The 26,107-nt window shown below is 34.2% G+C and overlaps 1 protein-coding gene across 1 annotated transcript; it reads right to left on the reverse strand.

The window, feature by feature from the left end:
* Positions 1-4,765: 4,765 nt before the first annotated feature.
* On the reverse strand, positions 4,766-25,427 carry LOC128665147 (uncharacterized). Its single transcript, XM_053719887.1, has 8 exons — positions 25,385-25,427; positions 24,605-24,708; positions 19,529-19,671; positions 11,455-11,643; positions 11,134-11,316; positions 10,473-10,632; positions 6,288-6,411; positions 4,766-5,091 (listed from the first exon to the last, which is right to left on the reverse strand). Exons 2-8 carry the CDS (start codon positions 24,705-24,707, stop codon positions 4,989-4,991), a joined length of 1,005 nt encoding a protein of 334 aa, XP_053575862.1. The 5' UTR covers position 24,708; positions 25,385-25,427; the 3' UTR covers positions 4,766-4,988.
* Positions 25,428-26,107: the final 680 nt, after the last annotated feature.

Raw genomic sequence — 26,107 nt, forward strand, 5'->3', positions numbered from 1 at the left:
TTCTTAAACAATATTGTATTTAGGAGTATTTACTTGATAGTGTTTTCTTGCTCCTTATGGTATAATCCTATTAGCAATGTGTGGTATCTCAATATAAACCCTAATAACTGTGCATGGCAGACACGAAATATACCCTGATGATTTTTTCCCTGTATCCATATATCTAACTATATATACAAATTAGGATGGGATGACCCGCCGCTTATAATAATTGTTTGATATACCTAACCACATATGTGATTACATGTTTTGATATCTCTGTAAATTCGGATAAGTATGATGATACATCTAGAAACTAGTAGCACAAGTATTGGTGGTGATATTATGACACGTAACATGCAAATCGTGCACCTGACGATATCAGAAATATATGCAATCAAGTATAAACAATACAGGACTTATTTCCCTCTGATCGAATCCTCCTGAGTGTTCACGCTCACTATTGTTGACATTAGCGTGATAGATCACGCCTACCGGTACACGTCATCGCAAAGTCATGTGACGTCCGACTAACCAATAGGACAGATTATAGGTGATTGGCCAGTACTTAGGGGTGTGTACGAATACTCACCCGCGATTGGCTCCAAGTGATATTTAAGCTCTTAGTATGAGGCAGGACGGGTTAGCCTTTGAGAAAGCCACGGACGTGGCGAAATGCGCATCAGGCGCTCTGTTAAATGCTGAGTGTTAATTTGTTAGCGTGTTAAATACCGTAACTGTGATATTAGATATTGACACATAAGTTACTTTGCTGGTATTTGTTTCTGGCTGTTGAGTTGTGAACAGGCTCACTACAGCCCAATATAATTATAGGAGTGTTAGTGCAACTTTATTTGAGCTAATTCAATTGTGTGGGATTCTGACAAGTGATAGCACCGCTCCAGTATTGCACCAGTCAGTTAATTTTGTGTGAGGTCAATCCTCTTTTTAGACTAGTTTCCGTGCAATCCGTGAGCATTTTTTGGTGCTTCCTTGCCAGACCTACCCACTTAACACACTGTTAATGTCAGCATTTATCATTTATTTTAAATGTTTTTATATACACCTGATTGTGTGAATGTTTGTCACAATATATTTTAATTTTAACAAATATTAAAAGTTACGTTTTATATTACCCTATCCTGCAAACTCATCATATAAAACCATTTATTATTAGTACCATTTGAGTGCTCTGTTATATCCATTTTTCTCTACATAATATTCCTGGTTTAGAAATATATCTGACACAGAGTCCATTTATACAGCAACTAACTACACACTTTATTTCCTGGTTCCTCACTCCAACAACACTGTCCCCGCCCCTGCTTCTTTGCAACAATTATATACATTTACAAGTCAGAGCACAAACTAGGTAGAAAGCATTATATATTATAATATCACAACAAACACCATAAATAGTATAATGCAGGTGTCAGCGATAGCGGGGGCAGCAGATTAGGGGTTAATAAGTGTAAGGTTAGGGGTGTTTAGACTCGGAGTTCATGTTAGGGTGTTAGGTGTCGACTTAGATTAGTTAGTTTTTTTTGCAGCCAGCTCAGCCCCATTGTTTCCTATGGGATATCGTGCACAAGCACGTTTTTCCATCTTACCGCTACCGTAGGCAACGCTGGTATTGAGGGTTGAAGTGGAGCTAAATTATGCTCAACGCTCCCTTTTCTGAGCCTAACGCAGCCACTCAGACAACTCTAAATACCAGCGTTGTCTTAAGGGTGCGCTGGGAAAAAAGCAGCGTTATCTACGCGGGTCTTTACCGACAAAACTCTAAATCTAGGCACGAGTCTTTACAGACATCTAAAGGAACATTTTATTGAGTGGGGCTAGCAAACCTCTTTTCTATTAACTATATATATTAATATCCTTATAAGATTTCATGAATTTGGCTGACGTATAAATAATTCTATTTTAACTTTACACATGCACAGTTCCATAGCATAGTAATTTAAAATAACTTGTATTGATCTAGCACTAAATAGTGTTTTTGCTTGACATGAGCAACTGTTCTTAATGTAATTGTCATTGTTCTAAATGTAATGCCGTTCAAAAGCATTTAACCCATTGCTAACTGAATCCTGAATAATATAAATTTTTATTCTAATATCTTATATTAATTATATTTTATAACTCCACATACTGTATTCAATAATACAGTACAAAACAATAATGACAAGTTTTACTTAAACATTGTTTCTGATTCACTAATGTTTGAGATGACCTCCAACTATAAGGGAATTTGTTCTATTATAATGCTAGGAATGGGCGAGGTTTGTTTTCACTGAATAAATTAAAGGTACTTTAAACACTAAAACATTTCATGCACTTCCCTCAGATTATGGGGGTCACCATTATTGAACATAGTTTGCACTGCAAATATGTCAACACTCGAATGCAGTGAAAACTGCTGGTGCAAATAGAGGGAGGCAAGGAATAATGTCCCTTTAATATGTTCCTAAGATCATATTTTATTTATTTAAAAAATAGAGTTTCCACTCATACCAAGAATCCTACATTAGATCCTAGCTTTAGGGTTTGCTAATACTACTAGGCCCTTTTCTGCTTAGCTGCATTTATCTTTCTTCTATTTCTATTTTGTCCTATTCTTGTTTTTGCTTTGTTTCTACTGTTGTGGTGCCATTGGGGCCCATTTATCACGCTCCGTAAGGAGCTTGTGGGCTCGTGTTTCTGGCGAGTCTTGAGACTCGCCAGAAACAGCAGTTATGAAGCAGCGGTCACAAAGACCGCTGCTTCATAACCCTGTCCGCCTGCTCTGAGCAGGTGGACAGGAATCGCCGGAATTCAACCCGATCGAGTACGATCGGGTTGATTGACACCCCCTGCTGGTGGCCCATTGGCCGCGAGTCTGCAGGGGGCGGCGTTGCACCAGCAGCTCACAAGAGCTGCTGGTGCAATGCTGAATATAGAGAGCGTATTGCTCCCCGCAATCAGCGATGTCTGTCGGACCTGATCCGCACTGTCGGATCAGGTCCGACAGACATTTAATAAATATGCCTCATTATCTGTATCTGCATCTCTTATTTTCTGCATTGCCTAAATGTATCATTCCTCTGTTTGGCAACCAGAATTTGTGTTTTTCCTGTACAGACCACTAATTTAAAGGGACATGCCACCCACATTTTTTCTTTTATGATTTAGAAAGAGAATGCAATTTTAAACATCTTTCTAATTTACTTATATTATCTAATTTGTTTTATTCTCTTGATATTCTTTGATGAAAATCATATCTAGATATGCTCACTAGCTGCTGATTGGATAGAAGCATTGTGTGATTGGCTCACCATGTGCATTGCTTTTTCTTCAACTAAGGATATTTAAAAAATGAAGCAAAATAAATAATGGAAGTAAATTGTAATGTTGTTTAAATTTCTATTCTCTATCTGAATCATGAAAGAAAGATTTTGGGTTTAGTGGCCCTTTAACCATGGTTTCAGTAGATCACTTTTATCAGCCAGCAATAATCAACTTATGAAGCTGGGAGTTAATCACTCTCAAAATTGTAAACAAAATCAGCACCAACAAGCAGATTAAACAAGAGGAATTCCATTCGAATTTACAGTAGTGTGTGGTGGAGGTGGATGTGCTGCAGTAAGGGTGGGAGCTGTGTTTTGTTTGTTCCTAAAGATGCATCAGTACTGTAAGGACTTCTTCCTTTTTTCATAAACAGATGATATATTTCTCTGGCCACTAAGTAACCCATCAACTATAGAAGTTATGTGCTAGGTCCCACAAGATAAATAATAGGAAGAAAAATAATAATAATAATAGGAATCTGGTGCTTCAGATATATGATATATATATATATATATATATATATATATATATATATATATATATATATATATATATATATATATATATATATAGTTAGTCTAAAGGATTTTACTCAGGAAGCTTTAAATACATTTTCATGTAGGTATTTGTTTGTTAAAAGTGACACATTATAATATACATTATAATCATTGTTTTAGCCTGTTTTTTATTTAAATTACTACCCTTTAAAATTGTGTGAGTTCTCTCTGTAAAGAGAATGGAAGTGGTATGGAGAATCATACATGGTCCTGCAACATTCTACCCAGTGATTGCTTTGATTAGAGCACATGTTCCCTTGCATCTTTCCACAACAAGGGCATACATTAAACCATAGTTTTTAATACCCATAAACTGTGCTTGATTGGCAAAGCAAAGCCTTTTGTATAAAGATCAATTGCAATGCAGTGTTTAATTGCTGTATATATGTTTTGCAAATTAATTTGATGTACATTTAAAGGGAAATGAAACCGGACATTTTTTCTTTCAATAAATGATTCAAATAGATCATACAATTTTAAACAACTTTTTTAACTTATTTCTATTATCAGATTTGCTTAAATATATTTATATCCATTGTTCAAGAAGCAGCAATGCACTACTGGGAGCTAGCTGAACACATCGGGCAAGGGATTGACAAGAGGCATATATGTGGAGCCACCAATCAGCAGCTAGCTCCCAGTAGTGCATTATTGCACCTGTTCCTACCTAGGCATGCTTTTATACAAAGCATACCAAGTGAACAAAGCAAACTAAATAATGGAAGTCAAATGGAAAGTTGTTTTAAATTGCAAGTTCTATCTGAATCCTGACATTTTAATTTTTGGCTTCACTGTCGCTTTAATAAAAATTATATTAGACTGAAAAAACTGAAATGTGAATTTTTTACTTTGTTTCTGTTTAATCGACAGTTTTCCCAAAGAAGTAAGAAACTCAAACAGTATTTGTGTGCTTAGTTTTAATATGGATTAGCAGCATTCCTGCACAGACAAAAAAATGCATAGAACATTTCAGAAAATGCATTTTATCCTTAAATTTATTGAAAAATTCAACATTTCAAAGCATCACAGAAAGGATATTAATAAAACAAAAGGTAGGGACAATTGTAAGAATATTTCTGTAAGTTGGGTAGCTTACAATTATACAAACATGATTCATTTAGGTAACTATAGAATTATATCTGCAGTTGCGGCCATGTCTCCAATGTTACACTTGTTAGCATTACGCTTTACTCTTGCGTAACCTCCTTCTCCCCATTCCTTTCCCCAGCTGTAAAATAAAGTGAAAAAAGTTCATTTGTAAAATTTTAATTCATTTGTACATTTGGACTGCAAGACCTAAGCAGCTGAGCTAAATTATTATGAATGTCACAATTATTATATAAATAATACTCAATAAATTAGTCTAAAATACATTGGGCCAAATTATAAGTAGTGTGTTGTTGTTTTTGTTTCTGCTTGCGCACTAACTGCGCTCATAGTAAAAGATTAATGCGGCCGGGTTTGAGTGGGTATCACAAGTGAAAAAGTAAAAAGTTATGGCGCTCAAGAAAACTCAGGCGCGCTAACGTCAGGAGTTTAGATATCATAACCATGCTAACTTCTTCTCCCCATATACGTCTATGGGGCATTCTACAACAACAGCAAAAAAAAAATTATCATTCAGTACCCCAACACCACACTAGACCAACTGCGCTAAACTCGAATGAGGTAGAACTAAAGCGCGAACCCTGAAGTGTGATGCACATATTTTACATTACTACGTTTTTCACATAGAATGTTTTTTAAAGTTTTATTATTTAATATATATTTCTATAAATATCTAAAAATGTTAATGTAAAATATATTCATATATATATATACAGTATATTTATTTACAAAAAAATGGCATTATCCTGTATGTGAAGTACAGATTGCTAAGTTTTCATTGCGAACCCCTAAGCACGTTACACATATTTTACATTCATATGTTTTTCACGTTAGCATGCGTTGGGTTTTCCCTTATGCGCAAACTATTTACTTTCAACTTGTAATCCACACGATATCCGTTGCTTGCAAAAAGATTACTTCTAGCAATATTTACACTTGAGCGGAAGCGTTAAATAGTGCTTCACTTGTATTCTAGCCCATTGTTGGTAAGTAGGGGGAGAAAAACCTTCTCCCCCTCTTGCGATGCACTGCCAACCTCCCGCCTTCTCTCACCCCCCCCATCCACACTGCAAGCCAATGCAGACAGTGACACAGGCACTGTCATCAACTGCATTGGGGATCTACCTTCATATGGTAAAGTGATCACGGTCAGAGCTCCTTTACCATATGAAGGCAGATGCATTCTGCCTCTCGCTGTGGTCTTAGCTGTCAAAGCTGACAACGAGAACTGCAGCATGAAGGTAGGGTAAGCTAAGCAACGTACCTACATTCAAAAGACATAAGGGGTTAAAGAGCAACTAAAGCTTAGTAACTTACCTGTTCCTTATTATCCAGTAATCTTCACTCTCATCATCATCTACTTCATTCCCTTGCTCAGTTCCATACCCAACAATAATTATTGCATGATTTGCACTTTCAGCACAGTCACCATCAAAAATTCCTGAAATAAAAAAAGTTATAAGAAAATTATGAACAACATTTTTAATGTAATAGAATTTCACTTAAAGGGATATAAAACCCAAAAATTAGATTTTTTTTAAAAAAGGTTCCAATTTACTTCTATTATCAAATTTGTTTCATTTCCATGGTTTTCATTGTTGAAGAGATATCTAGGTAGGTATCTATAGCACTATATGGCAGGTAATAGTCTTGCCATTTAGTGGTCTTTTAAATGGATTACATTGTAGTAAAACTATTACCATACAGTTTTCCAGACACATGTACGCACTTGAGCTTTTCAACAAAAGATGTCAAGTGAACAAAGAAAATTTGATAACAGAAGTTAGAAAGTTGATTACAATTACATGCACTATCTGAATCATGAAAGAAAAACTTGGGGTGTAATGTCCCTTTTAAAATTAGAAAAAAGAAACCTCAATGTTTGTTTTAAGATTTATTTACAAACTTGTAATACAGACAAATGGCAAGGGTTGCATTACTTAAAGGGATGTTAAACAGTCTGTTTCATTGTAGTAATAAAAACACACTAAGCTGTGTCTTGAACTTAATATAGTTGCAATATGTATTAGTCATCTAATTAAATGGATTTTTCTTTTTTATTCCCTCCCTATATTTGTGCAGTGTCCATTACTTCCTGTCACATCCCTACAAGAAGAAGGGGGCCTCTGCAGGGAGCTTTATCTTAACCTGATGTCATAAAAGTTCTAGGCTGGTTACTCTTAAAGGGGCACGGAATGCTAAATATATTTATGCACCTCCCTCTAATCATTGGTGCTGCCATTTTGGAACCTAGGTTACACTGCTGGTATCTGAAGGAGAGTCTCTGCATATATCAGCACTATAATGTAGTGAAAGACAACATGATGGCACCCATGGCTAGAGGAAGGCACACAATGATATGCATACAAATATATTTAGTGTTTAATGTCTCTTTATGTAAATACACTGGATAACAGGGAGTCAGACTTGTTCATGCCTAGATCAGTCAGAATGTAACCTAAGTTTCAAAGTTGTCAGCTCTCATCTTACACTGAGAGAAGTGCTACACTGTGAATCTCTAAATGCTTATTGTGCAAGAAAACAAGTAAGTTGTTTGCTGTTTTTTTTTACACAATCTGTTTCTTTTTATGTTTGCTTTGATTTAACATATTTGTTTTTTTACCAAAAGAGCACTGTTTAAAAACCCTTTCAGAGACTGGTAAAGTATTTCAACACTAAGGGCTCCATTTATCAAGCTGCAGAAGCAGTCTGGAGCCTTTGTGGTGCAAAATTGCTCATTTAAGCCTAGAAGCTGTATATTAAGCAGTGGTTATAAGGGACCTAAACTTAAACAGAGGCAGCGACATTAAATCATCCTGCACTAATTTGTCAGGAATGATTGACAGGCGCTACTCTCAAGCAATTGTTTGCACGAGAGCAGTCATTGTGGCTGCTTGTTACTTGTGCAATATTAATTGAGGGGGGTACATGCTCCTCACTCTATCCTACCTTGATAAATGTACCCCTAAGTGCAATTAACTTTCCCAATTGTCGTAAATTGAGTGTTCTGGCTACTAAATACATAGAAGCAGAAAAAATTTTGATCTGTGTATATGAGCAAATAATTTTAAGCATATACTGTATATGTTTGTGAACTGGCAAGAATAATACATTTCATTATAGTTAAAAACTTTTTTCAATAAAATTATCCAGAAAAGCAGATATTATAAACTTTAAACTACATTAAATCAATTACAATGATTATTGCATAAATACAACTTGTTTGTTCTTATTGACATAGTTTAAACTATTTAAATTGACTGGACTAACACATGGCTATTCTTCATCTACATAACATCTATGCAATTTAACATTCTTTTTAATAAACAAATCTTAAATCAGGAATTAATATGTTACTCAAGAGTGCATTTCAATTTTGATGCAGTTTTGCAATACACTTGAATTGGCTTCTGTATTTTCCTCCAGTTTACATAACACTGTTTAACAAATGTCCGAAAGTTTCATATGGTCTTAAAAGAACATTAAACACCTGCTCCACAGAGAGAACAAAAAGTAAATTCTGTAACCTGCAATCACCACAACGTTTAATTCCTACATGTTTATTTAATTCCCAGCAACTTGATAATATTTATAGAAAAATTAGCACCTCACAGTATGTTGCTTATTAACTCTAAGAAGAATGTGCTATACAGAGGAAGATGTTTAAACAGTGCTACAGCCAAAACTACTATAGCAAATTGTATGTTTGCACATAGAAAGAACTCATGGAATATATGTTATATCTAAGTAGATAAAAAGTTAGAAGTCTCAAAGTGGGATTATAACAGTGTTGCTCATACATGCACAAGTTATATTCCTTCATTTCTGCATGTCCAAAATTGATTTTCAAAAGCAAAACATCCCAATGTTTATTTTTATTTTTGTTATAAACAGCTATGACCATCTAGAATACAACAAAGTTTGACTTGTCATATACAGATTTTGATAGTAATGTAAACAAAACTAATTTATTTTTAAATTTTATGAGTTTGTAACAAGTTGAATAATTTTAGGACTTACAGGGGCCCATTTATTAATGAGCAGGTGGGCAAGGTTCCCAGCCAGGGATCCTGTCTGTCTGTATTCAGGGTGAATGAGGCAGTTATCTATGCACAAGAATGTCATGATTCAGCCCCACTCCCTGCAGAACAGGCTTTATTCATCCTGGAATGATCATGTTTTTTGTCCATCAGCCGTAATAATAAATTCTGGTGGTTTCAGTGCTTCTATAGTAGAAATTAAAAACTTACACTCTGCATTCCCTCCCCAAAATAAATTTAAAAAAAGGATTCCAAGGGCTCCATGTACGAAGCAGCGAAAGCGGAGCCCTTGCGGGGCAGGTTCGCATAAGCGAGCCTGCTTCCCGCAATGTAAGAAGCAGTGGTCATTAGAACGCTGCTTCTTACACCCTACGCCACCTCTTAGGTGGCGAGGGAAAATCACAGAGAGCTCGCTCTCGGTGATTGACAGCTCCTTCAGTCGCACGATTGGTCGCGCGAATAAAGGGGCGGGCATTACACACTCTGATGAGTGTGTAATGATACATACGGGCAAGTGGATCAACAGATCCGCTGCCTGTGTGTAGCGAAGGCGGGCGGACAGCTTCGCGAGTTGAGAAGCTGTCCGCCCGCTGCTTAGTACATGGAACCCCAAGAGAAAGAGTTACATTTGATAACAAAAGTAACAAAAGTAATTTGGAAAGTTTTTTTTTTGTAAATGTATGCGCTATCTGAATCATGAAAGATTAATTTTGACTTTCATGTTCATTAAAGGGATAGGAAAGGCAAAATTAAACATGATTCAGATAGAGCACTTTTAAATTCACTTCTATTTTAAACTGTGCTTTTTTCTCTTGGTATCCCTTGTTGTAAAAGAATACACACATATCCTACACTAGTGGGAGCTAGCTGGTGATTGGTGCCTGCACACATTTGTCTCTTGTAATTGGCTAACTAGATGTGTTCACCCAGCTGCCAGTAGTGCAATGTTGTTCCTTCATCAAAGGATAAAAAGATAGTGAAGAAAATTTGATAATAGAAGTAAATTGGATTATTTTTTTTTTATTGTATGTTCTATGTAAATCATGAAATAAAATGTTGGGGTTTCCACTCCCTTTAATATGCGAAATGAGCATGTGCAAAAAACTTTAATGTTGAAAAAAAATCTAAGGGCTATGAATATATGGCCAAAATATTTTTTTTTCCCAAGAGACAAAAGCTTTAGAATTAGAAAAGTCCAACAGCAAGCAAATGCTGTTTTAAAAAAATGTCAGACAAATTGGAATGCTGCTCTCAAATCACAATACATATTAGTAGAGTTTTGGTGCAAAGCCACTGGGGAAAAAAATAAATGGATTTCACCTGGATTAATATTGCCTCTGTTTTTAAAAAACACTACTTAGGCAAAACCTAAAAGCCTCTTTTCTAGAAGAAAAAGTAGATAAATCCCCCCCACACACATTTATAATAATATAAATAATTATCATTGCCCATTTTAACTCACCATCACTATATAACTGAAAGTCCTCATCTACAGCAAATCCAACAGTAAGAGGTCCTTCATATGCCAGAGATGAAGCCATATTGTCTTCTCCAGGCAGAACATAGTATTTAGTCACATTCAGTTGTATTGCTTCATTTTCCTCATACTTACAGGTAAATTTCTGATGGAGAAAAAGCAGGTGTATATTATTGGACTATTCTTTGATGCTACCATTTATTTACTGGGAATTTCCAGGATTTGCTTTTTAACCTTTCAACGGAGCGTGGGACAACTATGATTTTCACAACTAGCAGAATAAATAATAACATATATAACGCACTGTTGTTTACTTTTCCTTAAAGGGATATAAAAACCCAAAAAAATCTGTTGTGATTCAAACAGAGCCTATTATTTTAAAAAAAAGTTTTAAATTTACATCTATCAAAATTTACATTGTTCTCATGGTATTCTTTGTTAAAGAGATATCTAGATAGGTAACGTGCACATTTCTGGAGCAGTACATGACAGGAAACACTGCTGCCACCTACTGTTCTTGAAAATGTATAAATGTAATGTAAATTTGATAATAGAAGTAAATTGGAAAGTTTGGAAAAGTCTTTCTGAAACTTGAAATACATTTTTACGTTTTATGTCCCTTTAATATTTATATTTAGGTGTTTACCTGTTGGGTATACTCGTAATCCTTGCGCTTCATGATACCATGTTGGGCTACATACCCCAGCGCATTTACAGGAAACCCTCCACAGCAGCCTTCATTAATGGGATCACAGTCTACCAGCTGCTGTTCACTTAGCTCAAGAAGTTCTCCCTTCTTAATGCAATAACGAGATTCAATCACACCCACCTGAGACAAAAATGATATTAGCTCTTAATACAGATATTTTTAAATAAGATTTTTGGTTTAGTAATGAAAAATAGATTAAGTAATATGGGTTAGATTTGGATATGTTATTGAACAAAAGAAGAAGCAAATAATTGTTACCGTTGCAAAGGCCCAACAGGATCCACAATATTCTCCTTGGTTTCTTACTTCAGTCACACAATTTTCCTTTCTCCAGTCAACTTTATCAGGGATATTAAGATTTTTATTATAACTGCGCACTTTAGTATTTACTGGTATGGATGATTTTGTTGGCATTAGGCAGCTTTTAGATTTTCTTTCCTCTGAGGTCTGAAACAAAAACCACATACACAAATATAGATTTATAATAAACACAAAAATACCCCATTGTATGAAGTCAAAGGCAAAGAAAAGATGCTCAGTCCACTTAAATAAAAGGGGGATACGATGACGCCATCTTATAGGAATTTAATTTTAAAGGAAAAGTCTATAGTGTAATATTGCAAATAATCTCTTATCATTCCGTGACAAAGCCTGTGTGGTGAAATGTGCATATGAATGTCTAGATGACGCTGTCAAGTCACAGGGAGAGGCGGACCTTAAAGTATTACATAGGGACTAGAAACATGCCAAGCTTATTCAGACAAACGCCAAACATTTGCTATAGCGCTATTAAGCTGCAAAGAGTGTAAATATTTCTGTTACTTTTAATTGTGTCTTAAAGAGACAGTCAACTTAAAAATTGTTATTGTTTAAAAAGACAGATAATCCCTTTATTACCCATTCCCCAGTTTTGCACAGCCAACATGGTAATATACTTTTTACCTCTATGATAACCTTGTATCGAAACCTCTTCCAGACAGCCCCCTTATCATATGCCCTTTTTAATATTATCTATTGACTTGCATTTTAGCCAATTAGTGCTGTGTTGTGCACAACTTTATGGGCGTGAGCACAATGTTATCTATATGGCTCACATGAACTAGTAGTCTCCTGTCGTGAAAAGCTAATAAAAAACATGTGATAAGAGGCTGTCTGTAGTGGCTTAGAAAAAGGCAGAAATTTAGAGGTTTAAATGTTATAAAGTATATTAATATAACTGTGTTGGTTGTGCAAAGCTGGGGAATTGGTAGTAAAGGCATTATCTATCATTTTAAATAATAACAATTTTGATGTTGACTGTCCCTTTAAATGAATACTCAATCAAAATGAAACTTTCATTATTCAGATAGAGCATGCCATTTTAAACAACTTTCCAATTTACTTCAATTAACTAAATCCGCACAGTCTTTTTATATTTAAACTTTTTGAGTCACCAGCTCCTACTGAGCATGTGCAAGAATAAGTGTGTATGCATTTGTGAATGGCTGATGGCTGTCACATGGTACGTGTATGCATTTGTGATTGGCTGATGGCTGTCACATGGTACAGTTGGAGTGGAAAAAGACATAACTTTTAAAATTGTCAGAAAAAAAATCTACTACTCATTAGAAGTTCAGACTAAGTGCTATTGCATTGTCTTGTTATCTTACATTTGTTGATTATGCAAATCTACTGTGTTGACTGGTCCTTTAAGCCTCTTTTGAACATGTGTTTTTATGTATCTTATGTTTTAAATAAAGCGAAACACCCTTTGCCTTGGGTCCATCTAACTGAGCTCATACCTTAAAGCTACTGAAGCTCCAACGAGTGTGAGTATCGTTACTTGAAACCCAAGTTCAATCCATGTGTTTTTGTTCTTAGAGATTGAATTCTCAGAGAAGGGTGTCATCATACCCTCCTTTTCATCTAAGTGGATTGAGTACCTCTATGTATTTAATTGGAGTGCACAGTGTTATTTTGCATCACATTTTCACTTTTATATATATATATATATATATATATATATATATATATATATATATATATATATATATATATATATACACACACACAGTATATATGTTTGTTTGGTATTTAACACTGTTTGGTGATTTATTGTTATTATTTATTCACAGTAAAGATGAACAATGTTTCCTACTATAAAGATGCAGGGAAGCACATAGTGTACAATAGCTCCTTACTGATTATGGAGCGCTATTTTAATGTGCCCGTTAAATAACCAGCCATTACAAGGGGCTGGTTAATGCTCCCGCAAGCTCGCAGGAGCACTTTGTACTTCACACAATTAACCAGAGGTCAGAGCTCTAGTTAATTAGTGTAGAATGTCCACTGGCTCCCACAGAGGCACTATGACCCAGGCTTTGAGAAACATCATGTGATGCCTAGCAAACATTTTTGACATTCTGGAAATGAATACATGTCAGCAGGGTACTTAGATCCCAGGTACCTGTGACACATTTAAAAGTCAATATAGTAATCAATTAGTTATTTATTTTTTATGAGGAATAAATGTTGTATGATAATATGCATTATTTGAGGCACAGTCAAGTTAAAAAAAAACTTTCATGTTTCAAATAGAGCATGTCATTTTAAACAACTTTCCAATATACTTTTATCACCAATTTTGCATTGTTCTCTTGGTATTTTTAGTTGAAAGCTAAACCTAGGAGGTTCATATGATAATTTCTTAGACCTTTAAGGCCGCCTCTAATCTAAATGCATTTTGATAGTTTTTCACCACTAGAGAGCATTAGTTCACGTGTTTCATATAGATAACATTGAGCTCATGCACATGAATTTACCATGGAGACAGCTCTGATTGGCTAAAATGCAAGTCTGTTATAAGAACTGAAATAAGGGGGCAGTCTGCTGAGGCTTAGATACAAGGTAATTACAGAGGTAAAATGTGTATAATTTTAACTGTGTTGGTTATGCAAAACTGGGGAATTGGTAATTAAGGGATTATCTATCTTTTAAAACAACACAAATTCTGGTGTTGACTGTCCCTTTAAGGGAATGGAGCAATGAGAATGTTGCATATAAAGAAACTGCATTATAATAATAAGTAATAGTGGATGAAATTTCATCATAATGCACTTTATACTTTATTATTATTATTATTATTATTATTATTATTATTATTATTATTATGAGTAGTAGTAGTAGAAGGACTTTTATTCCTAGTAGTAGTAATATTTCGGAAGTAACTGCGCTTCAGAGACACTATAAGCTGATAAATAGTGGTTGCATTAGACTTGTGTAATTCTTTAAGCTGAATATGGTAATAGATTTACCAGACAATTATGGAAGACATTTAAAGGAAATAAAATTGGGGCATCATAGAAACATAGATATTGCTGACAGATAAGAACTCTAGGCCCATCAAGGTTTGGCTATGAGTAAGGCTTAAGGCCGAAACGCGTAAGCCATTCGTTTTTGTTGCTCTTGCACATTTTTCTGTATCTCTGCAATTTTACCCAGGGGTATTCACCCCTCACTATGCTGTTTGTATCCTATTCTTGGATTTGACAAATAAATGAACTAACTTGCTGTTGCTCGTGTGCTTATCATATCTCTCTCTGTTTTCACTAGGCCCATCAAGTCTGCTTGTATTTCCTATAACTTGTAAGCTTATATAATATTTGTCTTTACCACCTCAAATGGGTCTATGGTTCTTAACTGCCATCAAAATCTATGTTTCTATTCAGCCCTGGTCTTATCTCATTTGCATGTCTTCAGGCATTGGGGTAGATTTATCAAGCAGCGGATGCTGCAATCTACCCCCAAAGTTTCAGGTCTGCCTGAAACTTAAGTTAAGAAGCGGCGGTAGTGAGACTGCTGCTCCTTAACTCATCCGCAACCTCTGAGGTGGCAGACTGCAATCATCCTAATCGGATACAATCAGGATGATTGACATCCCCTGCTAGCAGCCGATAGGTTGCAAATGTGCAGGTGGCGGCATTCCACAAGCATTTCACCAGAAATGCTTGTGAAATGTTAAATGCCGACAGTGTATGCTGTCGGCATTTAGCAATGTCGAGCTGACATGATCCACTACAGCAAATCATGTCCGCCCGACATTAGATAAACCTACCCCATTGGCTCCCAAATCCATCACCATTCTCAATGTATAGACTCACAAGTGTAATGTAACCATTATACATCAGCTTATGTCTTCTTCGTTAAGCCCTTAAAGACCAGTCCTGTCCTGGGCCTCTCTCTGCTGCGATCTCACTTAAACTAGCCAGATAGTGCTATTTCTGCATGCCTCATGAGTGGGGCAGTGCAGAAATAGACGAGCAAAGGGCAGCGGTGGTGCCGATCGTTGGTGGGAGGGTAAGGAGGGAGGTGGGTGGGCAGCCCATCACTGCTACTGAATCGGCTCATCGGCTACTGAAAAATCCCACTGAGAGCGGCAGGGAGGGGGAAAGGAGGAAGTGGGGAGGAGGGAGAGGGGGGTCATACTGAGGGATGGGATAAGAGAGTGGGAAATCGATCTGGGAGGGGGAGCGGGTAGGGTATTGAGGGGGGCAGCAACACTATAGAAAAAATGGGTATTTAATTTGTTTTAAAACAATTAGCCTAATTTGCAGCAAACTGGGTACTGCCAGTACCTAAGATGGCAGCAAATAGGTAGAGGGGGAGAGTTAGAGAGCTGTTTGGGGGGATCAAGGAGGTTGGGGGTAAGGGGGGATCCTACACTGCAAAAAAAATATATAAAAAAATGTGTTAAAAAAAAAGCCTTTTATTTTAGTACTGGCAAACTTTCTGCCAGTACTTAAGATGGGGGTGACCATCGTGGGGTGGGGGAGGGAAGAGAGCTGTTTGAGAGGGATTTGGGAGGGATCAGGGGGTGGGATGTGTCAGGTGGGATGGTAATCTATATACAAAAGCTAAAGTTAACCCTACAAGCTACCTAATTAACCCATTCACTGCTGGGCATAATAAGAGTGTGGTGTGCAGCTGCATTTAGCGGCCTACTAATTATCAAAAATCAATGTCAAAGTCATATATATCTGCTATTTCTGAGCAAAGGGGATCCCAGAGAAGCATTTATAACCATTTGTGCCATGATTGCACAAGTTGTTTGTACATAATTTGATCACATTAAGCAGTGAAATGGTGGCATGAAATATGTGGGCCTAGATCAATACTTTGTGATGTCTACTAATATATATATATATATATATATATATATATATATATATATATATATACAGGTAGCCCTCAGTTTACGGCGGGGTTAGGTTCCAGAAGGAATGGTTGTAAATCGAAACCGTTGTAAATTGAAACCCAGTTTATAATGTAAGCCAATGGGAAGTGAGAGAGAGAGAGAGGTTTCAGGCCCCTCTCAAAATTGGCATAAGTAACACCTAATACATTATTTTTAAAGCTTTGAAATGAAGAATTTAAGGGCTAAACAGCATTATAAACCTAATAAAATAATCACACAACACAGAATATATAATTAAACTAAGTTAAATTAGCAAAAACATTTGCTAAACAGCATTATAAACCTAATAAAATAATCACACAACACAGACGTTACTTGCATATTTCTGCAAACAGTTCTTTCTATGCATTCCAATCTGGACTGATTTATAGACAGGAAGATCTTGTTCCTCTGAAATCTGCTCGATAGCTCAGGTCTGGTTAAACTGATTAATTTCAGCTTGTTTGGCTTTGCTGCAACACAAGCGGACAGCTCCACCTATTGGCTATTTTAATAAATGCACTGCTTCTCAATGCTTTTCAATAGCAGTCACATGACTGGAAAAAAAGGTTGTTATTCTGAAACGGTGTCAATTGAACCGTTGTAAAACGAAGGCCACCTGTATATATATATATATATATATATATATATATATATATATATATATATATATATATATATATATATAGTTTCAATAGGTAAATATAAAAAGGAGGCTCTATTTCTGTTTAAATGTAGTGATGGCAAAAATACTAAAGATGTTCCGGTCTTTTGGGGAAGTTTTTGTCTGAAATGCCCAGTCTTTAAGGGGTTAAGGAAATGTATGTATACAAGAAAAAATGGAAATTCTCCTCAGTTTGTGCGAAATCTCATAAAATTTTATTCCATATCAGGAGTTTCGTTTTGGCCCCGAAACGTTGTGTTCTTTTCTGCTCCCGATATGGAATAAAATTTGATCAGATTTTGCACAAACTAAGGAGAATTTCCATTTTTTCTTGTATACATTACTGAGAGCTTGGCAGTTGCTCTGGGTTGTTCTCCTCACTGGGTCTGTGTGTGCTGGACACAACTTTGCTTTTTAAGGAAATGTATGGCCAGGGCAACAAAACATTTGGAGAATTTAAAATGAAATAACCAAATACTTATAATACATTTACATTCTCAAGTACTATTTCTTTAAATTTCTGAATTTATATATATTCTATTAACACTAAAATGTACTCGCAGTAGAATAAAACAGATACATTTAAAAAAAATGCAGAGTTGCTGCCAATACCTTCATGTATAATATTAGATTGCCTGAAAGATGATAAATGTGTATGTATGAATTTATACAGCATTACAATTTAAAAATCATATAGAGAAACTAAGTAGAAGTGTTCTGTAATTTTCCAGATTACATTATTTTGATACAATGCAGCAAGGTACTAGACTGACTTGAAATATTTCATATTCTAATCAATAGTCCTGAGTATCTACAATAACAGTATATTTTCTGATAAGAGTATAAATACATGGAAATCAAGAGTAAACAAATCCAAAAACATAACTACACAATGAAGTTCTTGGTATCCTTCATTATAACTAAATATCTCTTAGAGTAACATTTTTACAAACACTTATAAACTCAAAATACTGGACAGGCATGTTTAAAAGTAACAATACAAATATTTCAGAATCATTATGATGTGGCTTTAAAATAGTTAAGGGCTACAAATGGAGCATTATCTTAACTCCTCTAGAATTTTGTGCTGATATTACAAGTTGAAAGTAAACTGTTTTCACTCTAGGGGTAAACCAACTAGCGCAAGAATCCAAAGTTAGAATATCGCGTGCGCGTTCACCCTACTCTCGTGCAAAAACCATATTATTCTCTTTAGTGCTAATCCGACATGAAAATATTCCAATATTCTTTACCTAAGGAATATGTTCTATTGATTCATAAATCAATATTTCTACATATAGTTGATGTTTTCTTAAACAAATATATATTTATACATACACATACTGTATATATATATATATATATATATATATATATATATATATATATATATATATATATATATATAGGTATAGATATTTACATGTATATAGAAATATAGGAATATCTATTCAGAAATACTTAGAACATATTCTGCTATATACAGAACACTGGAATGTGAAATATTTACAGTAAATACATAGTTCAAAACTGTATTAAATTTGAATATTGCATAAATATGTTTTTACATGTTTTCGTTTACCTAACAGCAAAATGCTCTTATATATATATATATATATATATATATATATATATATATATATCTCAAAATAACAAGAGTATTGCATTGAGCAATGATACTTTTTTATTGGTCTAATTATACATTTATAATATGACAAGCTTTCGGAAGAATGTCATCTTATAAATGTATAGTTAGTCTAATAAAAAAGTATCATTGCTCAACGCAATACTCTTGTTAATTTCATATCTAAATCTCTGGACTAACACGGCTACTCCAATCAACGTATATATAAATATATATATATATGTGTGTGTATTTATGTCTGTAAATACATATATACAAATACATAAATACATAAATACACACACACACATATATATATATATATATATATATATATATATATATATAGCCAAAAGATCCGCACTCTCTCTATTTTTGTAGTGGTTTATTCAAAGGTGACATTTCAGGGAACTTATTCCCCAAAACGTCACCTTTGAATAAACCACTATAAAATATCCAGAGAGTGCAGATCTTTTGGCTCTTTATAAACAATTTCGCTCCTGTCACCCTGGGAAGCTGCAGAGGAGGTGAGAGTGGTTTTCCCTATTGCTATTTATTTTTTAAGTGTTTTGTGCAACTTTTTATTTTAGCCAAACAGTTAAGCACAGCTCTGAATTTGCATTAATGATTCTAGCGTAAATCGCGATTGTGCTTAAGCTATCGCTTGTACTTTCAACTTGTAATATGAGCACTTAGCAAGATGAGTGAAAACCCTTGCAATTTACCCCTTATCTCTATGGCACAAACTATTGCGCTCCACTTGTAATGTAGCCCTAAATGTTTTCAGTTTTTAATTAAAACGTCTTGGATAATCTAAAGAAAATTAGTTTACCATATCAGCAAAGTGATTCATGGCCAGTCGGTACTTTTTGAGACCTTGGTCAGCCAGCTGGTTGTGTTTCTGCACCTTGTCCCAAGTGGCTTCCCAAGCCTTCCTCCTAAACAGCTCATCATGCGAACTGACATATTTTTTACCTGAAACAAATGTAAATAAATATAATTAATGACTGTAAAACTGCATTTCTCAGTTTACCTATTAATGTAACATAAAGTATAATGTAAAGTATAAAATGTAATCTGGCAAAACAAAAACTGCAGCTGTGGAGCCCCAGCATTTCAAGCTCACTGAGAGCGATTCTGAAACAATAGTCAAGAAGCAGTGGGCACTTAAAGGGACAGGCTACTCCAGAATTTTTATTGTTTAAAAAGATAGATAATCCCTTTTATTACCCATTCCACAGATTTGCATAACCAACACTGTTACATTAAAGAGACAGTATACACCAATTTTTATAGAACTGCATGTAATAGACAATAATATAAAGAATAATATGCAAAGATACTGATATAAAAATCCAGTATAAAACCATTTAAAAACTTACTTAGAAGCTTCCAGTTTAGCTCTGTTTAAAAGGTTACTGGAACACCCACTGCAAGTGGGAAATAAGACACTCCCCCCCTCCACCTTCTTTTGCATATGAAAAGACCCTTTACACAAACAGAAGCAAGCTGGAGTAGGTATACGTCGGTATTCTCCTAAAACTTTGGGGATTGGTTAGGAGTCTGAAAATCAGTGCAATGTTATTTAAACATAAGCAAAGCTATTTATTTAAAAAAACAACAAAAAAACAACAGTATGGGCTATATAAATGGATCATCTACAAAACATTTATGCAAAGACAAATCTAGTGTATAATGTCCCTTTAATATACTTTTTACCTCTGTTATTACCTTGTATCTAAGCCTCTACAGACTGCCCCCTGTTTTCAGTTCTTTTGATAGACTTGCATTTTAGCCAATCAGTGCCCTCTCATAAGTAGCTCCACGGGGTGAGCACAATGTTATCTATATATGGCACACTTGAACTAATGCCCTCTAGCTGTGAAAAACTATTAAATGCATTCAGATAAGAGGTGGCCTTCAAGGGCTTAGAAATTAGCATCAGAAGATTGTGCAATGTTAAATGTGGGCAGCATACTGATGCCTGTTAGCTGCTAGGCTGTTCGGACAAGGTTCATGACAGTTAACCTTGTCTGCCTGCTGATTAATAAATGGAGCCCAATGTATCATTTAGCAAGTCTGTTTTTTTTTTATATTCACTTTACTTAAAGGGACAGTAAAGCCCAAATAAAACATTCATGATTCAGACAGGGCATGTCATTTTTAAACAACTTTCCAATTGACTTTTATCAAATTTGCTTTGTTCTGTTGGTAGTCTTACTTAAAAGGAAAACCTAGGTAGACTCATATGCTAATTTCTAAACCCTTGAAGGCCACCTCTTACCTGAATGCATTTGACAGGTTTTTCACAGCTAGAGGGCATTAGTTCATGTGTGCCATATAGATAACGTTGTGCTCATGCCCATGGGGTAACAGGCACTAATTGCCTGAAATGCAAATCTGTCAAAAGATCTGAGATAAGGAGGCAGTCTGCAGAGGCTTAGATACAAGGTAATCACAGAGGTATAAAAAGTATATTAATATAACAGTGTTGGTTATGCAAAACTGGGGAATGGTAAATAAAGGGATTATCTATCTTTTTAATCAATAACATTTTTGGTGTTTACTATCCCTTAAAGGGACAGTCAACACCAGAAATTTTGTTATTAAACAGATAGATAATCCTTTTATTACCCATTAACCAACACTGTTATATTAATATACTTTTTATACCTCTGTAAATAACTTGGATCTAAGAATCTTCTGACAGCTTCCTGATCACATGACATTTAATTTATTATCTATTGACTTTCATTTTAGCCAATTAGTGCATTGTCTGCCACAACCCACGGGTGTGATCACAATGTTATCTATATGGCTTACATGAACTAACTCCCCTGTGAAAAGCAAATAAAAATGCATGTGATTAGAAGTGGCCTTCAAGGGCTTAGAAATTATCATATGAGCCTTCCTAGATTTAGTTTTCAACTAAGAATACCAAGAGAACAAAGCAAAATTGGTGATAAAAGTAAATTTGAAAATTGTTTAACATTACATGCCCTATTTGAAACATTAAATTTTTTTTGGACTTGACTGTCCCTTTAAGATAGTTTTCAGGATCCTTATAATATCTCACTAAAGAACAAATTGTTTCATAAAACACACCTAAAAACAAAAAGGAATATTTATAGAATAAATAAATATTTTACTGTATGATTTTGTCAAATCCCTTTTAATAAAATCACATTATTATTTTATCAAGAAACTGGAACTATTAGCTAAATGTTTTAGGTTAGTATTATATTTCTGGGTTCAATACAAAGATAACACCATGCAGCAGTTTACAAAAATGTCAGATTTCTGAGCAACAAAATAAAATTTACTCTTAACTTAAAGGGACTGTCTAGTCCAAAATAAACTTTCATGATTAAGATAGAGATTGTAATTTTAAACAATTTTCCAATTTACTTTTCTCACCAATTTTGCTTTGTTCTCTTGGTATTCTTAGTTGAAAGCTAAACCTAGGAGGTTCATATGCTAATTTCTAAGCTTTTGAAGGCCGCCTCTTCTCTCAGGGCATTTTGACAGTTATTCACCACCAGAGGGTGTTAGTTCACGTTTATCATATAGATAACACTGTGCTCAAGCATGTGTAGTTCCAGTGAGCAAGCTCTGATTGGCTAAAATGAATGTCTGTCAAAAGAACTGAAATAAGGGGGCAGTTTGCAGAGGCTTAGGAAAGGTAATCACAGAGGTAAAAAATGTATTTATATAACTGTGTTGGTTTTGCAAACCTAGGGAATGGGTAATAAAGGGATTATCTATCTTTTCAAACAAAACAAATTCTGGTGTAGACTATCCCTTTAAGTTGACATTGAGCCTGTTAATGACTTTTGGTTTGCCATATGGTTTGCCCTTAGCTGTCACTAATGGACGCATGTTTTTTGCTTTCTCTACTAGGCATAAAGAGTCAAAATGTCTTTTACAACTATTACAAAATGTGAAACACTGTTAAAATGTAACTCCCAATCATATTCAATAAAATTATATAAATCATTAAGAATTAAGTTGACTTTAATATTTTCTATATTTAAAGTACCTAGAAGTGTAAATATGGTATATTTAAAATCCGGAAAATGTAATATTACATAATAATGACATCATTAAAATATTGTTTAAAACCATTGTTAAATAATTATAAACACATTTGCAAGTCTTTGTCAATTACATGTGTAGGGTGCAAGTGCACAACAAGCCTTTTATTCTATCAAAGTTGTTAAGCAACTACTCCTTTCCTGTAAAAGCTACCAAGGTTGCACGTAATAACTGATGCTCTGTAAAATGGAATGAGGAAGTGTTTGAACTTACAGTAAAAGAAAGGTAGACAAAAAAATGTCACAACAACCAAACTGATTAAAAGGATATGAAACCCCATTATTTTTCTATTTTTTTGTGATTCAAATGAAGCATATCATTTTAAAAAAATGTATTCACACTTATAATCAAATGTACTTCATTCTGGTATTCTTTGTTGAAGAAATACCTAGATAGGTATTGTAGTGTACACATTTCTGGAGCAGTACATGACAGGATTAATTTATAGCATAGTTATAAAACTGCTGCCATATAATGCTCAGGCACGTGCATTCTCTTATACCTTCCTAACTGCTTTTCAACAAAGGAAAATAGGGAACAAAGTACATTTTATAATAGAAGTAAATTATAATTTTTTAATATACTCTGAATCACCTAATATTTTTTTGGGGTTTTATGTCTAACAATTTGTGGCTTAGGTTCTGCAATAGGAATGCAATTTATATCTACATCATTTATACAAATCTTTTTCTTTATTAACAGCTAGTGTTTTTGGTGTATTTCTGTTTTTTGTTATCATTTTAATATATACTTCTAGCTTGGATGTCAAGTATCTGATGACTAAACGCATTTCTATTATTTGTTGCATGATTTTATATATTTTCTTTTATATCTATAATGAATCATTTTAATTATCATTCATTCTAATTTAAACGTAACATAAAATTAAAAGTTTTAAGAAATTGAACATTTTATCTTCTAATGAAGATGTAATTTTCAGTATAACTTAGGCAAAATATTTTTTACTGGGTTTTATCATGTTTATATAGCAGCAATCAAGCATAGATTTGTTTATATCATTTAAACCACTATAAAATTAAACAACATTTAGGCCTAGATTACAACTGGAGAGCAAAATATCACTTTCACAAAAGCAATATTTGCGCTCCACTCTGTAATAACAGTGCACGAATGTGTGCTGGTATTATAAGTTAGGTGCAATGCGAACGTGACCTCCTCATTCTCATGCCGTCAGACACCGCATGAGAATTAATGCAGCGAAGGGGGTAAGTAGCGCTGCAATGGGCAGAAGATTGTAAATTTATATGTACATGACTATATACATATATATTTATTTGTAAATACACATATTAACACATAAATATATATATGTATATAAGCAAATACATATATCTTTATAGCAAACATACAGTCCCCATAGACCGCTATGTAAGCCACTTTTCAGTGCCATTTTTTTTCTAACACCCCACACCCACTCCATTTAACCCCTAAAAACTGCTGAGTGTAGTTTTGAAAAAAATAAATAAAATAAAAATGCTAATATTTTTTATTTACAAAAAGCCACTAAACATATTTGATTTTAAATAAATTTGAGCACTAAATGCTACCGCGAGCTTGCGGTAGCAATAACCAGCCACTTGTAATAGCTGGTTATTTAATGCACACCCGTAAACGGGCAAATTTGCCTGTTTATGGGTGTACTATAAATTAGTGCTCCACTTGTAATTTAGCCCTTAATAAGAAATATAATAAAATAACAAAAAATTAAACAATTTAGTAAATTTGCTACAAAATCTATCCACAAGAAGTTGATGCTAAGTACAGCTTATATAAGAAAAATACTATGGATTACCATATTTAGATTTCCATGAATCCCATTCTCGAGTAAGAAAATGTGAGGCTGATACGCAGATGGCAATTATTGAAAAAATAAGGAGATGTTTATTCCAACTCATCCTAGAATAAATTATTTAAAAAGAAAGTTCTGAGTGCCAAATAACATAAAACATATATTTTGTTCACTAAGTTATCTTTTGACAGCAAATTATGTTCTTTGGACTGTTTACAAATGCTTTGTGTAGAAAACTGAACAAATCTGTCTGTTAGAGAGCTTTACTTGTATTTACAGTTTTCTTAAATACCAAACAAACCAAAACTAGAGTTGAACAGGGATAGGAAAGTCAAAATTAAACGTGCATGATTCAGATAGAGCATGTCATTTTAAGACTCTTTTAAATTCACTTCTCTTTTCAAATGTGCTTTGTTCTCTTAGTAAAATGAATACACACATGGGAGCTACTACTAATTGGTGCTTACACAAATTTGTCTCTTGTGATTGGCTAAATAGATATTTTCAGCTTCCTGTCAGTAGTGCAATGGTGTCCCTTCAGCAATGGATAACAAGAGAATTAAGAAAATTTGATAATATAATTAAATTGGAAAGTTGTTTAAAATTGTATATTCTATCTGAATCATAAAAGAAAATTTTGGGGTTTACTATCCCTTTAAATGTCTATTTCTAGTAAAATTAAGATAAAAACTACAAAAAACAGAAAATAATGCATAGCAAAGATCATTGCATATTCTAGGTTGTATCAATTAAACCTACTATAAACAAGTATATGGTACTGACCTGAATAATGTGCACAGAATGCTTAGGGCAGACGTCTCTTGAACTATACCCAGAAAATCTTGGATTTGCCTATTTATATGCTTTTTCTTTTTTTTTTTTTTTTTATCAACTACATTGTCCCCTTAAAAATCTGATTAGTGTTAACAGTTGATCACAATGCTGATAACATTGCAGGCGTAGTTCACAACTGTAGTAAATATTAGTTCTAGAATCCTTTAAAACTTTTAGCATTAAAAAAAAAAGAATTAAAACCATTAATGATATATATCTATATATATCTCTGTGTGTATAATATAATACATTACATTTATACATTTATTTATTGGCTAAAAAAATCACCTCCTTTTTCCTTAACTATAAAGCACACATTGTCACAAATTAATGTTGAATGTGATAAAAATGTCTAAATAAAAAAATATATTTTATTTTGGAAAAAAATACAATTTATATCTTTTTAAAACATTTTTTAAACATAATCCAGAACATGAAAGATATTTTTAAATAAATACTGATTTGTATACTGGGTAAAGATATAGGACTAGATTACAAGTGGCACGCTAAAGTTAACTTGCACGCGTAATACAAGTTGAAAGTAAACATGTCCCCTTGAGCACAAACAAAATTTACCATTGCCAGGTTAGCGAGAGTGGAGACATCGGGGTAGATTTACCAATGTCTGTCCAACATGAATCAATGTAGCTTATCATGTCCGACAGACATTGC

This window comes from Bombina bombina, chromosome 6 (assembly GCF_027579735.1).
Source record: "Bombina bombina isolate aBomBom1 chromosome 6, aBomBom1.pri, whole genome shotgun sequence".
NCBI classification, from domain to species: Eukaryota; Metazoa; Chordata; class Amphibia; order Anura; family Bombinatoridae; genus Bombina; species Bombina bombina.